Here is a 15,383-nt window from a genome sequence, read left to right on the forward strand (position 1 = left end):
GAAAAAAATTTAATAAACCTAGAAATCGAGTTTTCTCTTGTAGATAAGAATACTGCTTTAAAATACTGTTACATACAAATGCATTAACGTTACAAATATTTTAGTAAATGTTTTAAATATCACGATATATTTAATTTATATCACGAGCATACAAGTACGGAATGCGCGACGCAATCGTTGCGTAGACAAACGAAATTACTAACAATCAATAAATTATTTATCCACGATTGTTCCGCCAACATCTGATATTCCCTCCTCTCGATTCTCGCCATTGTTGCTGCTTCATGATACTCGCGTGAGACTCATTAATTATTTATTAGAGTTTTTGGAAACCTTGTACACAGGTAAGAATGAGCCCTATCTATTCACAAATTTTATATTAAAAAAGATTTAGGAAATATAAAAATAATATAATTGAAATTATATTTATTTATAAACGTGTATATTTAAAAAAAATGTAGAATTTACTCAAATTGTACAAAACAAACAGTTCTATAAAATGTAATGTATATAGAATATATATAAATTTATAAATAGAACTCTACCCATAGAATTTTATAATTTTATAAATCAAAAACTTTTTACTAAACTATTGATTAAGAAATTAAAATTACAGTTTTTAGCTATTTCATTTAATTATTAAATTCAATTAAATTTGAATTATTATTTTTATGAAATATAGATAAAATATAAATGAGTATCATATACAGACAATGGAAATGAAGTTCTATTTAAAGGTAATAAAATTAAAATTAATTCTAGAAATAAAACAATTTTGAAAGAAAATAAAACCAGGAATGGACTCTTTGAAGTCAAAGTAAAAGATGAAAGGAAAGATAAGACTTATCTATCTGAAGAAATCTGTGATTCGGCAGAGATATGGCATAAAAAACTTGATCATTTAAAATATGACAATTTGAAGAGTCCTTTGAAGATGACAAACAGAATCAACAGAATTAAAGAAATCAAAAAAATTTTGCAGGGCATGTTTTAAAGCAAAGCAAATAAGAGAAAAATATTTTAATATTTCTAGAGCAAGAACAAAGAGACTACTACAATTAATACTAATGGATTTATGTGGTTCAATTTCTCCAGATACGTGGAATGAAAATAAATATTTGTTACCTTTACGGATGATAGTACACATTTTGTAACTGTGTACTTGCTAAAATCAAAAATTGAAGCAGCTGAAAAAATTAAAAATTACATTAAGAAAGTTGAAGCTAAATGTGAAACATGAAAGTTACTAAATTAAGCTACGACAACAAAAGAGTTCATAAATATTACATCAGTGATGCAAAGATAAAGGAAATAGAGAACCACTGCATAGTAAATAAATTTTTAGAATTAAACAAAATAGAAAATATAAAGCCAGACTTGTAATAAAAGACTGAGAATTAAAAAAAGAAATTAATTATCAAGAAACATATAGTTTTGTGGTAGGACAAAGTGCAATGAGAAGCATCTTTACAATAACCACTGCAAAAATTTTTAAATAGTGACATTTGATGTCAAGACAGCTTTTCTGTATAGATATTTGGATAAAAAAAGCCATATGTATTCTTTATCTAAAACAAGACCAGATATCACTTATAAAGTAAATTATATAAACAGATTTATAGAGCCTTTAATGATGTTGAAGCTAGCAGCGGATTCGCAGCAGCAGATTCGTCAAAGCAGGGATTCTCATTCAAAATAAAATACATAAGAAACTTTGACATATAAAGGCAAACTAGCAAGTAACTGCACAACATACACTTATACGCTTCTAAATAGATCAGACTATCGAGAACAATTAACAAAAATGCGCAGGTCTACTAAATTGTTTAAATTATATAACGAGTTATTGCAGAAACAAGGGAAGGAAGCCTCGGTCGGGGCTGTAAATTTTTTTAGAACATCATTGTAGGCTTCTAAATAAATCCCGACTAGCAAGAAAAATTAAAAAAAATGCGCACGCCTACGAAAAATTATTTAAACAATATAAAGTTTATTGCAAAAACAGGAAAACGAAGTCGCGGTCGGGGCTGCAAATTTTTTTAGAACATTATTGTAAGCTTCTAAATCAATCCCGACTAGCAAGAAAAATTAAAAAAAATGCGCACGCCTACAAAAAATTATTTAAACAATATAAAGTTTATTGCAAAAACAGGAAAACGAAGTCGCGGTCGGGGCTGCAAATTTTTTTAGAACATTATTGTAGGCTTCTAAATCAATCCCGACTAGCAAGAAAAATTGAAAAAAATGCGCACGCCTACAAAAAATTATTTAAACAATATAAAGTTTATTGCAAAAACAGGAAAACGAAGTCGCGGTCGGGGCTGCAAATTTTTTTAGAACATCATTATAACCTTCTAAATCAATCCCGACTAGCAAGAAAAATTAAAAAAAATGCGCACGCCTACGAAAAATTATTTAAACAATATAAAGTTTATTGCAAAAACAGGAAAACGAAGTCGCGGTCGGGGCTGCAAATTTTTTTAGAACATCATTATAACCTTCTAAATCAATCCCGACTAGCAAGAAAAATTAAAAAAATGCGCACGCCTACGAAAAATTATTTAAACAATATAAAGTTTATTGCAAAAACAGGAAAACGAAGTCGCGGTCGGGGCTGCAAATTTTTTTAGAACATCATTATAACCTTCTAAATCAATCCCGACTAGCAAGAAAAATTAAAAAAAATGCGCACGCCTACGAAAAATTATTTAAACAATATAAAGTTTATTGCAAAAACAGGGAAACGAAGTCGCGGTCGGGGCTGCAAATTTTTTTAGAACATTATTGTAGGCTTCTAAATCAATCCCGACTAGTAAGAAAAATTTAAAAAAATGCACACGGCAATGAAAAATTATTTAAACAATATAAAATTTATTGCAAAAACTAAAAAATAAAAAAATTCTAATACCAAAAACGCAAATAAATTTTAATATAAAAAAGTAAAAAAAATTTTAACATTCACAAACAGTAAGAACATAACAAAAAAAGAGACCATATTCTCGCCACCTCCTCGTTGGTTGGTCTTGGGTAGCGCAAAGAGAGAGAACAATATGTATGTTTAGCAGTCAAATTATATTTCTGATCTATAATTTACATCAAAGTAGAAAATTGGGAAATCATACTATTTCTTTTCTATAATGACAATATTATTCCTATACGGCGCAAGCAGCCAACCTTAATATGATTGCTAATAAATTTCCAGCGCCGACCAAGCCCTTGTTTCTGCAATAACTCGTTATATAATTAAAACAATTTAGTAGCCGTGCGCATTTTTTTTAATTTTTCTTCTAGTCGGGATTTATTTAGAAGCCTACAATGATGTTCTAAAAAAATTTGCAGCCCCGACCGCGACTTCGTTTTCCTGTTTTTGCAATAAACTTTACATTGTTTAAATAATTTTTTGTAGGCGTGCGCATTTTTTTTAATTTTTCTTGCTAGTCGGGATTGATTTAGAAGCCTACAATAATGTTCTAAAAAAATTTGCAGCCCCGACCGCGACTTCGTTTTCCTGTTTTTGCAATAAACTTTATATTGTTTAAATAATTTTTCGTAGGCGTGCGCATTTTTTTTAATTTTTCTTGCTAGTCGGGATTGATTTAGAAGGTTATAATGATGTTCTAAAAAAATTTGCAGCCCCGACCGCGACTTCGTTTTCCTGTTTTTGCAATAAACTTTATATTGTTTAAATAATTTTTCGTAGGCGTGCGCATTTTTTTAATTTTTCTTGCTAGTCGGGATTGATTTAGAAGCTTACAATAATGTTCTAAAAAAATTTGCAGCCCCGACCGCGACTTCGTTTTCCTGTTTTTGCAATAAACTTTATATTGTTTAAATAATTTTTCGTAGGCGTGCGCATTTTTTTTAATTTTTCTTGCTAGTTGGGATTTATTTAGAAGCCTACAATGATGTTCTAAAAAAATTTGCAGCCCCGACCGCGACTTCGTTTTCCTGTTTTTGCAATAAACTTTATATTGTTTAAATAATTTTTCGTAGGCGTGCGCATTTTTTTAATTTTTCTTGCTAGTCGGGATTGATTTAGAAGGTTATAATGATGTTCTAAAAAAATTTGCAGCCCCGACCGCGACTTCGTTTTCCTGTTTTTGCAATAAACTTTATATTGTTTAAATAATTTTTCGTAGGCGTGCGCATTTTTTTTAATTTTTCTTGCTAGTCGGGATTGATTTAGAAGGTTATAATGATGTTCTAAAAAAATTTGCAGCCCCGACCGCGACTTCGTTTTCCTGTTTTTGCAATAAACTTTATATTGTTTAAATAATTTTTCGTAGGCGTGCGCATTTTTTTTAATTTTTCTTGCTAGTCGGGATTGATTTAGAAGGTTATAATGATGTTCTAAAAAAATTTGCAGCCCCGACCGCGACTTCGTTTTCCTGTTTTTGCAATAAACTTTATATTGTTTAAATAATTTTTTGTAGGCGTGCGCATTTTTTTCAATTTTTCTTGCTAGTCGGGATTGATTTAGAAGCCTACAATAATGTTCTAAAAAAATTTGCAGCCCCGACCGCGACTTCGTTTTCCTGTTTTTGCAATAAACTTTATATTGTTTAAATAATTTTTTGTAGGCGTGCGCATTTTAAGTCAAAAAAGGATATTTTAACTAAACCTTTAACAATAATTTTATTAAGTTTAAAGATAAAATTGTAATAAAATTAAACCAAATTTAAAGGAGAGTGTTGATTGATAAATCTGTTTTAGTTGCAAAAGATTACTTTTACTTTTTAATAATATTACTAAAAATATAAGATGTTTTCCAACAATGTACACAGATAACACAATGTTATACTGTGTCCACCACAATGTATTCCAACTGTGACACAATGTAACACTGTTTGACACTGTAAAAAGCTAAGTATGAGTGTGTAAAATATGTCAGTTATCAACTTTCTAAAATATTTTATGTCTAACATGCATTAATTATGTTCATTTATAATATAAACATAATTAAAGTTGCATAGAAGAAGAAGATTATTGTTCAGTTATTAATATTACAGAAATTAAGTTGTAGAGCTCTAATTGTATTTCAACAAAAACCTTACACAGCGAAACAGTGTAACATCAGTGTATCATAGCTAGAAAACAGCTATGGAAACAACAATGCGTTTCTTTTATCTTTGATCACTTATTAGCAACATTTTAAATAAAAAAAACATCCCTTTTCTGCGGCAACCTTAGTGAGCTCATTTCATGGACATTTGAAACTTATATATTTAATTACAAATAAAGCAATATCTAAATGTAAGTAGATTTAGATTCGTTAAAAATAATAGCTGCAATATTGTTTCAACGTTGCAACATTGCTGCAGCGTTATAACAATAATGTTGTAAGTTCTATGCTGTATAGAAAGTATGTGTTCTTGGACGTCCTTTGGATAAAGTGTGCTGTGTAGGACAAAACTCCTTTTCCTAGCGACTGCCATCAAATTCAGATAAATCAGATAACAAGAGCTCGCTATATACGATCTCGGTTTTCTGAGCATCAAATATTATGAATTATTCACCTGTGGTGGCTGTGGTTGTTCCACCGATGCTCCCCGCCGAACCCCTTTTTCCTGTCAGATTTCGGCTGCGCTCAAAGTCTCGCTACAAATTTAAAGCGTTTGATTAATTAATCAGAACAAAGAATTTTACAAATTGACCAATCGAAAGATGCTTCAAAACATTTGCAGCATTATTTTGACCGTACCCTTCATTCATGTCGCCATGTCGCCATGTTGCGGACTCCGTATTAACTCGCACAAAATTCACTCGAATCACTAATCATTCGCGTACACTGTAATCGCCAAACCATAAAATCGCACAATATCTTGTGCAACGCTTCGACAACGATCCCCACACGACGCGTGATTTTACCCTATCGAGACGAAGTAACGCGAGAGATCCGCGAAACACGGAATTACGCAAATCGCCCAACAACATTCCTTCCTTCACTCTATTCGATAAGATTCACTCGCGAAGACGCGTTAATGAATCAATCAATCGTGACCTAACCTCTAAAAAACGTCGCCCGACACTTTGTACGGAATCCCGGACGACAACACGCACTCGATTCTACGCCGGCACGACGAAGATGATCGTGATCGCGACCTAACGTACGAATTCAACATGGTGAACAGAATTCGTAAACCGCGCGGCCAACTTCACGCGTGAGAAGACGCTGCTTACCGCACTGCGACAACAGCGACGCTGCGGCGATTGCAGCAACGTGATCTGAGTGCTACACCTCGCTACACCTGCTACACTTTCGGTCACTTTTCGCACTTAAATAATGTATGCATACGTGTAATAAAATAACTTGAGCACCGGTATCTCGTTGATGACGCTATTAAATTCGTGTTGTTATGAAATACAGCGACGAGAGACTTGTTTTTCTTCTTCAAGGGAAAGGCAGCGCGATCGGTAAAGAAGGTGCTCAAGCGCGACGTTGGTTGCATTGGTTGTTCGCGACCATCCGCGACTTCATAGAGCACGACAACGCGGTCATGAGAATCGCCCAAAATCGCGGGAAACGCGTCCTGCATCAGGAGGTATGCGAGGTTCGTTCACAATTCATTATTATCACAACAATTGGGACGGTCAAAAGAGCGAAATTAGGGCCGCGTGGAGGTCCTCGCGACGTGGAAGCCGACGCTCGTACCTCGGATGCAGTAGACCCGGTTGCGCGCGAAAAAGGTAGCACCCCTCGACTCACGAGACCAGTTGTTGGTGCCAGCGGTCGTGAGAATTATTTTCGATCAGTTGCCTCCCGTCATTGGCATTCCGCAACTCCCATGGACCACCGTCGTTAGAGGAGCCGATGCACTTCCATAATTCCCAACTTTCGAAGCGTAAGAGTCTGAAAATGTCATATTGAATGCAGGGTCATGAATACCATTACACAGACCAGCGAGGCGTCCGCGCCGGATCGCGCCAAATCCCAAGCGGTAACCAACGTGAATGCCAAGGCTTCGACGAGCGAGAAGGCGTCTAATGTCAGGGAGGATTCGCAGGACGACTCTGATGGCTCTCCACCCAGTAGAAGCCGTTATGGTAGAATGATAAAGTCTAGGTCTACTGGGAGCAATTCTGTGGATTCGCCACAGGTATATATTGTGTACTCTTGATACTTTTCAGCACAACAAATCGCCTATGTAATGTTCTTGTTGACTTTGTATATTTCTTAGCCTGACCAAAGCACATATCGTTTATATAACTCAAATGTATATTTTAATATTTATGTATGAACAATGCTTTTCAAAAATTTTTTTTTATAATGTTATGTAATATATATTTAGTAATTGTGGAATTGATCTTTTTTTTTAATCTGAAGCTTGTTGTTTTAGATACTGATATGTTCATCGCTCTTACTATTTTGCAGAATTTAAAGTCAAAAGGACGTAGACAAGTATCAAATTCCATTGATAATAGTATTGAAAATATAGATGAAAATAATATAACTAATAACATGGATGTGGTTAACGATTCGTTTGCTACATTGAACAGCATAGAGAAAATTCCATCTCCAAAAGTAATCAGTCCTAAAATTGAATGGACGATAGGACAATTAGCATGGGCCAGAGTTGGTAATTTTCCATTCTGGCCTTGTATGATAACATATGAACCAACTTCTGGAATATATCATAAATCAAAAGGTAAATGTTTAAAGTTCATATATTTTACTAACTTAAATTAGGTATATTTTAAGAGAATTGTTTTGGAATATGCATAAACATGAGACTCTGAAATGATATTTTTATTAAACATAACATACAGTTTATAATACATATAGTTTATATGTAGTTATATAATATATTATTGAATATTATTTAAAAAATTATTAGATATTTGAAAATTTATTAACAAATGTAAAATATTAACAAGTTTTTAATTATTTTATGGCATAGCTACAAGCAGGTCAGCTATTATGATGATACATGTTCATTACTTCGGAGATAGAGGACGTCGCAGTTGGGTCTCAGAAAATTATATGATGCAATTTACAACACTTTCTGACTTCCTAAAATTAGGACAGTCACTGACAGCAGAGATGAAGAAGAAGGATCCTAAGTTTGCTGCCGCCTTCATTATAAAGCAAAAATCGAAAACAAAATGGCATAATGCTGTTCAAGAAGCTATAGAAGCGCAGCCTTTGACAATTGAAAAAAGAATTGCACTTTTTACAGTAAAAGTTAAAGTTCAAAAATCTAAAGATGCAAAACCACTTATTATTGATGAAAAAAATAGTATCAAGAGGAAACTTTCAACTGAGCAAGATGGACCCGACATCAAACGTGCTAAACAAGATAATGTAATATTAATAATCGTTTTGTATTTAATGTAAATTTAACTTTAGTATTTGTCATATATAGCGTAAAATTTTATTTATATTTTTACAGGTGCACGATACAGAAAAATTAGAAAAATCGGAAGAAAAATTAAAGTTACGTAAATCAGAATTAACAAAGCCGAAAAATTCGCGTATTTTAAACGGTAAAATTGATTCGAAATCAAATTTAGATTCTTTACCTTCAACTCCCTCAAATCGTAAAAGTTCTGGAGGTACAAATGCAAAGACCTATAAAAATACCAATAAAAATGACAAAGATGACGAAAGTGCATTTAAAGTTTATTATGAAAATAACAAAAGTCTGCTAGAGAAAGATTATCCAGATATGCCAAAAAGCGATATTAAAACATATTTACGAAAAATTTGGGATGGAATGGATGAAGAATATCGGAAAAAAATGTGCACAAGTAATGACAAAAATACTTCATATTCCAAAAACAACTGTCTGGATGAAAGTGAGACATCAATGGAAATAAACACAACTAAAGAGTCATCAATGGAGATTAACACAACTAAAGAAGATGAAATATCAGAAATTAATACAACTAAAGAAAGTGATACGTCAACAGACACATTTATAAAAGAAAATAAAAAAATAAAAACCGAGAAAATTGACAGGGAAAATTCTGTTTCGAGTGAGCAAGATGGGCCTGATATTAAACGTGCTAAACAGGACAATGTAATAATCCTTTGCATTTAATATAAATTCAAGCGCTCGCTACATGTATAAAATTTTATATTTATTTGTACAGGTATATAATACAGAAAAATCAGAAACGAAACGAAGGCCGTACAATCTCTTTAAAGGTATGAAACAAGAAAAGGTTTGTCAGATTTGTGAGAAGACAGGTAAACTAACAAGATGTAAAGGGCCTTGTTATTCTTACTTTCATTTATCATGTGTAAAACCTGGCGAGTCTAGTCCAGAATATTCTGTTGATGAGAACACATTGGATGAGAGATTACTTAGTGACTTAAACATTATTAAGAGAAGTATTAATGGTGAAAGTGAAAATAATGGTAATTAATATTAGTTATTAATACAAATATTTATGTAGATAAATGGGTGCAAAATTGAAAAAAATTTTCTTTTTTTATATATAACTTACAGTAATAAAAAATAATTTTTTTTAAATGTATATTTATATAACGTTATCATAATATTAATCAAATTTAGGTAAATCAGATGAACAAGAGGACGAGACATTCAAATGTATTGATTGCTTATCTGGAGTAGCACCTGCTTGTTTTCTATGTAATGAAAGAGAAGGAGATAGAATAAGATGTATTGTTCCAGCTTGTGGAAAACATTATCATTCCAAATGCTTGATACCATGGCCACAGGTAAAACTTTACATTTGCTTAATGTTATCTTAAAATTGTCGATATTATTTTTATAACATTAATAAACACATGTTTAGTCACATTGGCAAGGTGGTCGTTTGACATGCCCTTACCATGTATGCCACACCTGCAGTTCCGATAATCCTCAAAACAATCGTTCACGCGCTCCAAATGAAAAAGTGGCAAAATGTGTTCGTTGCCCTTCATCTTATCATGCTTCAGCGTTGTGTCTACCCGCTGGTTCAGAAATTTTAACAGCCAGTCAAATTATATGTCCGAAACATTACAAAGCACCACATCCTCCATTAAATGCTGCGTGGTGTTTCCTATGTACACGCGGCGGAAGTCTTATCTGTTGTGACACTTGTCCGACTTCCTTTCATTTGGAATGTCTAGGTAACTTGACTCAAAACGTAACAGTTAACATAAAATACAATACCTGCAATTAAATTGTTGTATTTTTGATAATTTAGGTATAAATGCACCTGACGGTGGATTTATATGTGAAGATTGCGAAACAGGAAGATTACCTTTATATGGAGAAGTTGTATGGGTGAAACTCGGTCATTATCGATGGTGGCCGTCTCTTATATGTTATCCTAATGATATTCCTGAAAATGTGGAAGCTAAAGCTTCTAAATCTCCTGGCATATTTTGCGTAATGTTCCTGGGATCTAATGATTATTATTGGGTGCACAGGTAAATATAAAAAAAGTTAATATAAAATATGATTAATAAATTCATCTTTCTAATTTTATATTATCTTTGTAGAGGTAGAGCCTTTTTGTATCAAGACGGTGATGCAAATATAAAACCACCTCTAGGTAAAACTGGAATGGATGAAGTATATCGAAAAGCTCTCAAGGAAGCTAATATAATACATCAACAATTAAAAGCGACGCGATCTATGACTAAAGAGCCGAAAGGATTGAAACCACCACCATATGTAAAATTAAAAGTACGGTTTATATCACATTAAGCTGGTGCTAGATCAAGCTAGTAAGAACGAATGAGCGTAACAAGCATTTTTCTTTTGAAGCCAAATTCAAATCAGCAAGCACGAACAAACACAAATAACTTTCTTTAATAAATGCCGCTGTACTAGTAGATCATTCATTAAAGCAAGCTGTTTATTTATATTTGCGCTTGCTTGATTAGTTTTTAATTAAAATTAATACACATTTAAGCTCACTTTGTTCTCGCGACGTCGTCTACACTTCATCCGATTCAACTCACTCATAAATGAAGCGCTCATTCGCATTCATGTACTTGATCTGAACTTAGCTTTATAAGCTTTTTTTTTCCTTCTTAATAATCTATTATTGTAGTTAACACTGCTGTATCATCAGTGCAACCGTTTGGTTTTGCATCAGAGCAAATCATATGTGACTTGTTAATTTATCGTAATTTGATGACTGACTGCAGTGAGAAGCTAGAAGCCTTAATAAAAATAGACATGTGATAGGTCAATAAACCAGTGGGTAACGTCAAACCAGCCGAAGTCGAGAGCATCGTGGCGTGCGAATGTGATCCCGAATGGAATAATCCTTGCGGACCTGGTACAGATTGTCTGAATCGTATACTAATGGTTGAATGCAGTCCCGGCATCTGTCCAGCTGAAGACAAATGCATGAATCAGTCGTTCGTGCTACGACAATACCCAGCAATGGAGCCGTTTCATACCGAAGGCCGCGGATGGGGGTTAAGGGCTTTAGAGGATATCGCAGCAGGGAAATTTGTCATCGAGTACGTGGGAGAAATTATAGACGACGCTGAATATAAGCGTAGATTACATCGAAAGAAGGAATTGAAAAATGAAAATTTTTACTTCTTGACGATAGACAACAATAGAACTATTGACGCGGAACCAAAAGGAAATCTGAGTCGATTTATGAGTGAGTATACTGCGATTTATGAGTGAGTATACTCCGAATCTGTGATCCCGAAAAATAATTATATTGTTATTTACAGATCATTCGTGCGCCCCAAACTGCGAAACGCAAAAGTGGACAGTAAACGGAGACACGCGTATCGGTCTATTCGCTTTGCGTGACATAGAATCCGGAGAAGAACTAACGTTTAATTACAATTTAGCATCCGATGGAGAAACACGGAAAGCATGTCTCTGTGGTGCATCAAATTGTAGCGGTTTTATTGGGCTAAAAGCTCAGAAACAACAGTTGTCGATAACACCATCGATCGTACCATTAAAGAAAATTGACAAATTGAAACGATACAGACAGTACGTATATAATTCTTATCTTGTTCGTATCTTGTTATATTTGATATACTTGAGCAATCTCTAAACAATTCAATATAACTTATATGATTATAATGTATTATGATGATAATGCAAATTTTAATCAAATTGTGTAATAATTTAGTTTATTTTTATTATGAGTTAATATACGATTTTAACATTATCTAATTGTCATTAGACATGAGTATTACATCATTAGTCATGAATTGTGTTCAACATTCAAAACAATTTATGATGAATTATCAACGAGTCCGTCAACATCGATCATCCAGCAAATCAAGATTTAAATGAAGACAAATTCTGTAAATTTCTGAACTGAATAGTACTCCCTTAAGTGAAACGAATATCATAAGTGACCATCAATTGTTCAAGTTTCATTATTCAGTATTAATTCTGATAATGTAGTTTATTAAGGCTCAAAATGAACGTCGGACGTTTTAAATGGCATTTTATTACACAATAGTACTCACAAACAGCTCAAGTTGTACAATATATTTCAAAGAACTTTTGATTGACACATTATTGCGACCTTTATTATTACAATATAGCCTCCAATGATCAATATTATTATGCAATATTAAATATTATGCATTAATATTGATGGCCTAAGAGTTGCTGTAATTGTTTTATCATGATTTTTATACAATCGTGTGTTAACAAATTTCATTGCTTTTATTTTAGACCGAGAAAGCGTCTATGTTGGCGATGTGGTCAAGAAATATCATTCAACAACAAATTTATAGTCTGCTCACAAAAGACCTGTAAGAAAAAGTATCACAGAACATGCGTAACAACTGATGAATCACGAGAATCAAAATTCTCTTGTCCATGGCATTTTTGCTCAAAATGTGGACGTCGAACATCAGCACATTGTTCATTTTGTAGCACTGCCTTCTGTCAAGGTAATTTGAAAATTATATTAATGTATATTTGCACAAATTATTCCAAGATTAGTGGATATCCTTTTCACCACAGTTTTTTTAATCATTTTAACTAAAACTGATCTTACTTCCGTTAAAATTGAAATGAAATAAATGAGTTTTATAAATTTTTACGAGTTAAGTTACAAAAGAAAAAATAAGAAAATATTAATTTAAAATTTAAATATACAAGAATGTACAATAGGGAAAATGCAATGAATGATAATTTTTCGTGATATTTTTTAAGAAAAATCAAATTTGAAAAAAAGCTGCTGAAAAAATTTTGTACACTGCAATGTGGTGTAATTGTGTATATTATATCTTCCCTTCCTACTTCATATCTTATCCCATTTCCTTTCTATTTTACAAAGTTTATGAGTTTTCTGAACATTTTTTATTCCCTATAACTTGAATTATATGTTATATATATACTTTCCCAAGTTTTTACTGCTATCCTATTCTGATACATAGTTAAGTTTATTCTTTGATACTGCAAAAGGAAATATATCAAAGTTTTTTAAAAATGTGCACATTGTGAAAATCAATATTAATATGTGATTTTATGTTACTTGTGTTCTTAGTTCATTTTGATGGAAACTTATTCGAACGAGATAACGATAAGGGTGGCGCAAGTATAATTGTATGCAAGCTGCATGAAAATGCGGATTCACGGAAGTCTGTCGAAGACGAGAAAGAATATTCGGATAACGAAACAGATAAAGAATCTTCTTCGGCTAGCTCTACTAGTCCGATCGTAATGGAAAAAATTACGACGCGAGAACCATCACCAAGGGTTTCTATTGAAGAGGTGAGATGAAACCTTACTCTCTATGTGTGTCATTAGTAAACAAATCACTTGCGATGCTCAGATAATCGAAAATCTTTGCATATCAATTCTATGAGAAACATGTGCATTTCCAATGCAATTAGTGTTTTGTATCCTTTATTTGTACATTTCTATATTATTTGCGCACAATTAAATCAGTTGTATCGTTACTTTGGTGGTGGTAGAATTTGATAAAAGATATTGAAAAGCGTAATGAGATCAATGATTATAATGAAAATCTGAATTTGATGATGAGATTATAATATTGAATTTTAATAGAGGCTAGAGAAGAATGTAAGCAAGTAAACAAGTAAATGCATCCTTAATTTACCAAAGAAGTTATGCTCTCTTGTTTATTGTGAAAAATCGCATTATCTTATAAAATCAATAAATAAAAGTGTGAATCCAAATAGCTTGGTTCATAAAGGATACATAATCAGTGCATTCTTTCATACATACGGTCATCTTTAATCTGTATTATACATAAAAGTTTTATTTGTGAATTTATATCGCGGCTATCCTATATGTAAGAAAAACAACGATTATTGTTGTAATGTTGTAACATAATGAAAATTATGTTGTAATTGGAAAGTAGCATATATGTTCCGAAAAAACAAAAAGAAACTGAAGTCTTTTTTTTTAATTATTTTTCATTACTCCCAATATCCCTATTCCTTTAAATTGATAGGAGTAAACACACTTGGTAAAAAATAAATATTTAGTTTTATATTTACAAACAAAAGTATATTTTCTCTTGATACAACAGTAGATTCTGGAGTTTTTATTGATAATAACAATTATAACTAAATGTACTGGCCCTCTCTAGTTAAGACTTACAATTAATATGAAGCAACTTCATTATTTAACTTTAAAATGATTTAGTAAGAAGTTGCACTCTCTATTTTATAAAAAAAATACTTAGATTATGTGAATTTTAATATATCATTGTCTTCTGCCAATCTTTATTATTTAATTGCTACAAATGTAAAATAATTAAATATTTATATAACAATTGTTATACATGTTATAAATTATTTAAATATATAGCACTTTTATTATACTTTTTTATTTTTATTAATGCTTTTCAGTTTTTTGGAAAGAAAGAGAAAGACAGCCTCTCTTATTTATATATATAAATATAAATATAACTCAAATTTAATGGTTAAATGATACCTATAATGATTTGAAATTTAGATTATGTAGTCTACTTCTCCTTTAGTTTAAAAAGATCATCTAAAATTAAAATATTTCATGTATATATACATATATTTTAATATATATTTAATATGTACTTTTAAAGTACATACTGTTAATCAAATAATTAGTATTGTACTCTTCATAGAGATCGTCTTAAGCAACAATGTTGCCTCACACAGGTTCATCTCAGTAGTGAAGAGAGTGAAGAATCTCAAAAGGAAGAGGAAGAAAACAATCTCGAGACTAATTTTATGTCATGTGATAAAAATTCAAGGACAGTGACAAAAAAGACATTTAATAAATCGCAGAAGAAAATAAATCAAGCGCAGGCGTTAAGTAATCTTACATCTAGTCAACTGGAAGCCATAATTGGCGTTAATCCTTATAAATGAATTTCTGTTACTCAATGAAATTCCTTGGTATATATGTATAGTAAAGCTTATTAGATTATGATATAACTTTTATGTATATATAATTATATATGTTATATATATA

General features: G+C 32.0%; 1 protein-coding gene across 4 annotated transcripts; it reads left to right on the plus strand.

Moving 5' to 3' along the window:
- Positions 1 to 6,436: 6,436 nt before the first annotated feature.
- LOC105200331 (histone-lysine N-methyltransferase NSD2) lies at positions 6,437 to 15,351 on the plus strand. 4 transcript variants are annotated; one of them, XM_011167813.3, is made up of 15 exons: positions 6,437 to 6,551; positions 6,875 to 7,097; positions 7,373 to 7,646; positions 7,899 to 8,302; positions 8,391 to 9,020; positions 9,094 to 9,361; positions 9,519 to 9,685; positions 9,763 to 10,081; positions 10,159 to 10,384; positions 10,457 to 10,643; positions 11,151 to 11,580; positions 11,657 to 11,927; positions 12,627 to 12,847; positions 13,447 to 13,673; positions 15,068 to 15,280. In XM_011167813.3, exons 2-15 carry the CDS (start codon positions 6,879 to 6,881, stop codon positions 15,278 to 15,280), a joined length of 4,056 nt encoding a protein of 1,351 aa, XP_011166115.1. In that variant the 5' UTR covers positions 6,437 to 6,551; positions 6,875 to 6,878. The 4 variants fall into 4 exon arrangements, with proteins under 4 accessions (XP_011166115.1, XP_025988509.1, XP_039304708.1 ...); XM_026132724.2 differs by having other exon boundaries at positions 6,513 to 7,097; positions 15,068 to 15,351; XM_039448774.1 differs by having other exon boundaries at positions 6,513 to 7,097; positions 15,036 to 15,195.
- Positions 15,352 to 15,383: the final 32 nt, after the last annotated feature.

The sequence above is a fragment of the Solenopsis invicta genome, chromosome 4 (assembly GCF_016802725.1).
Source record: "Solenopsis invicta isolate M01_SB chromosome 4, UNIL_Sinv_3.0, whole genome shotgun sequence".
Taxonomy (NCBI): Eukaryota; Metazoa; Arthropoda; class Insecta; order Hymenoptera; family Formicidae; genus Solenopsis; species Solenopsis invicta.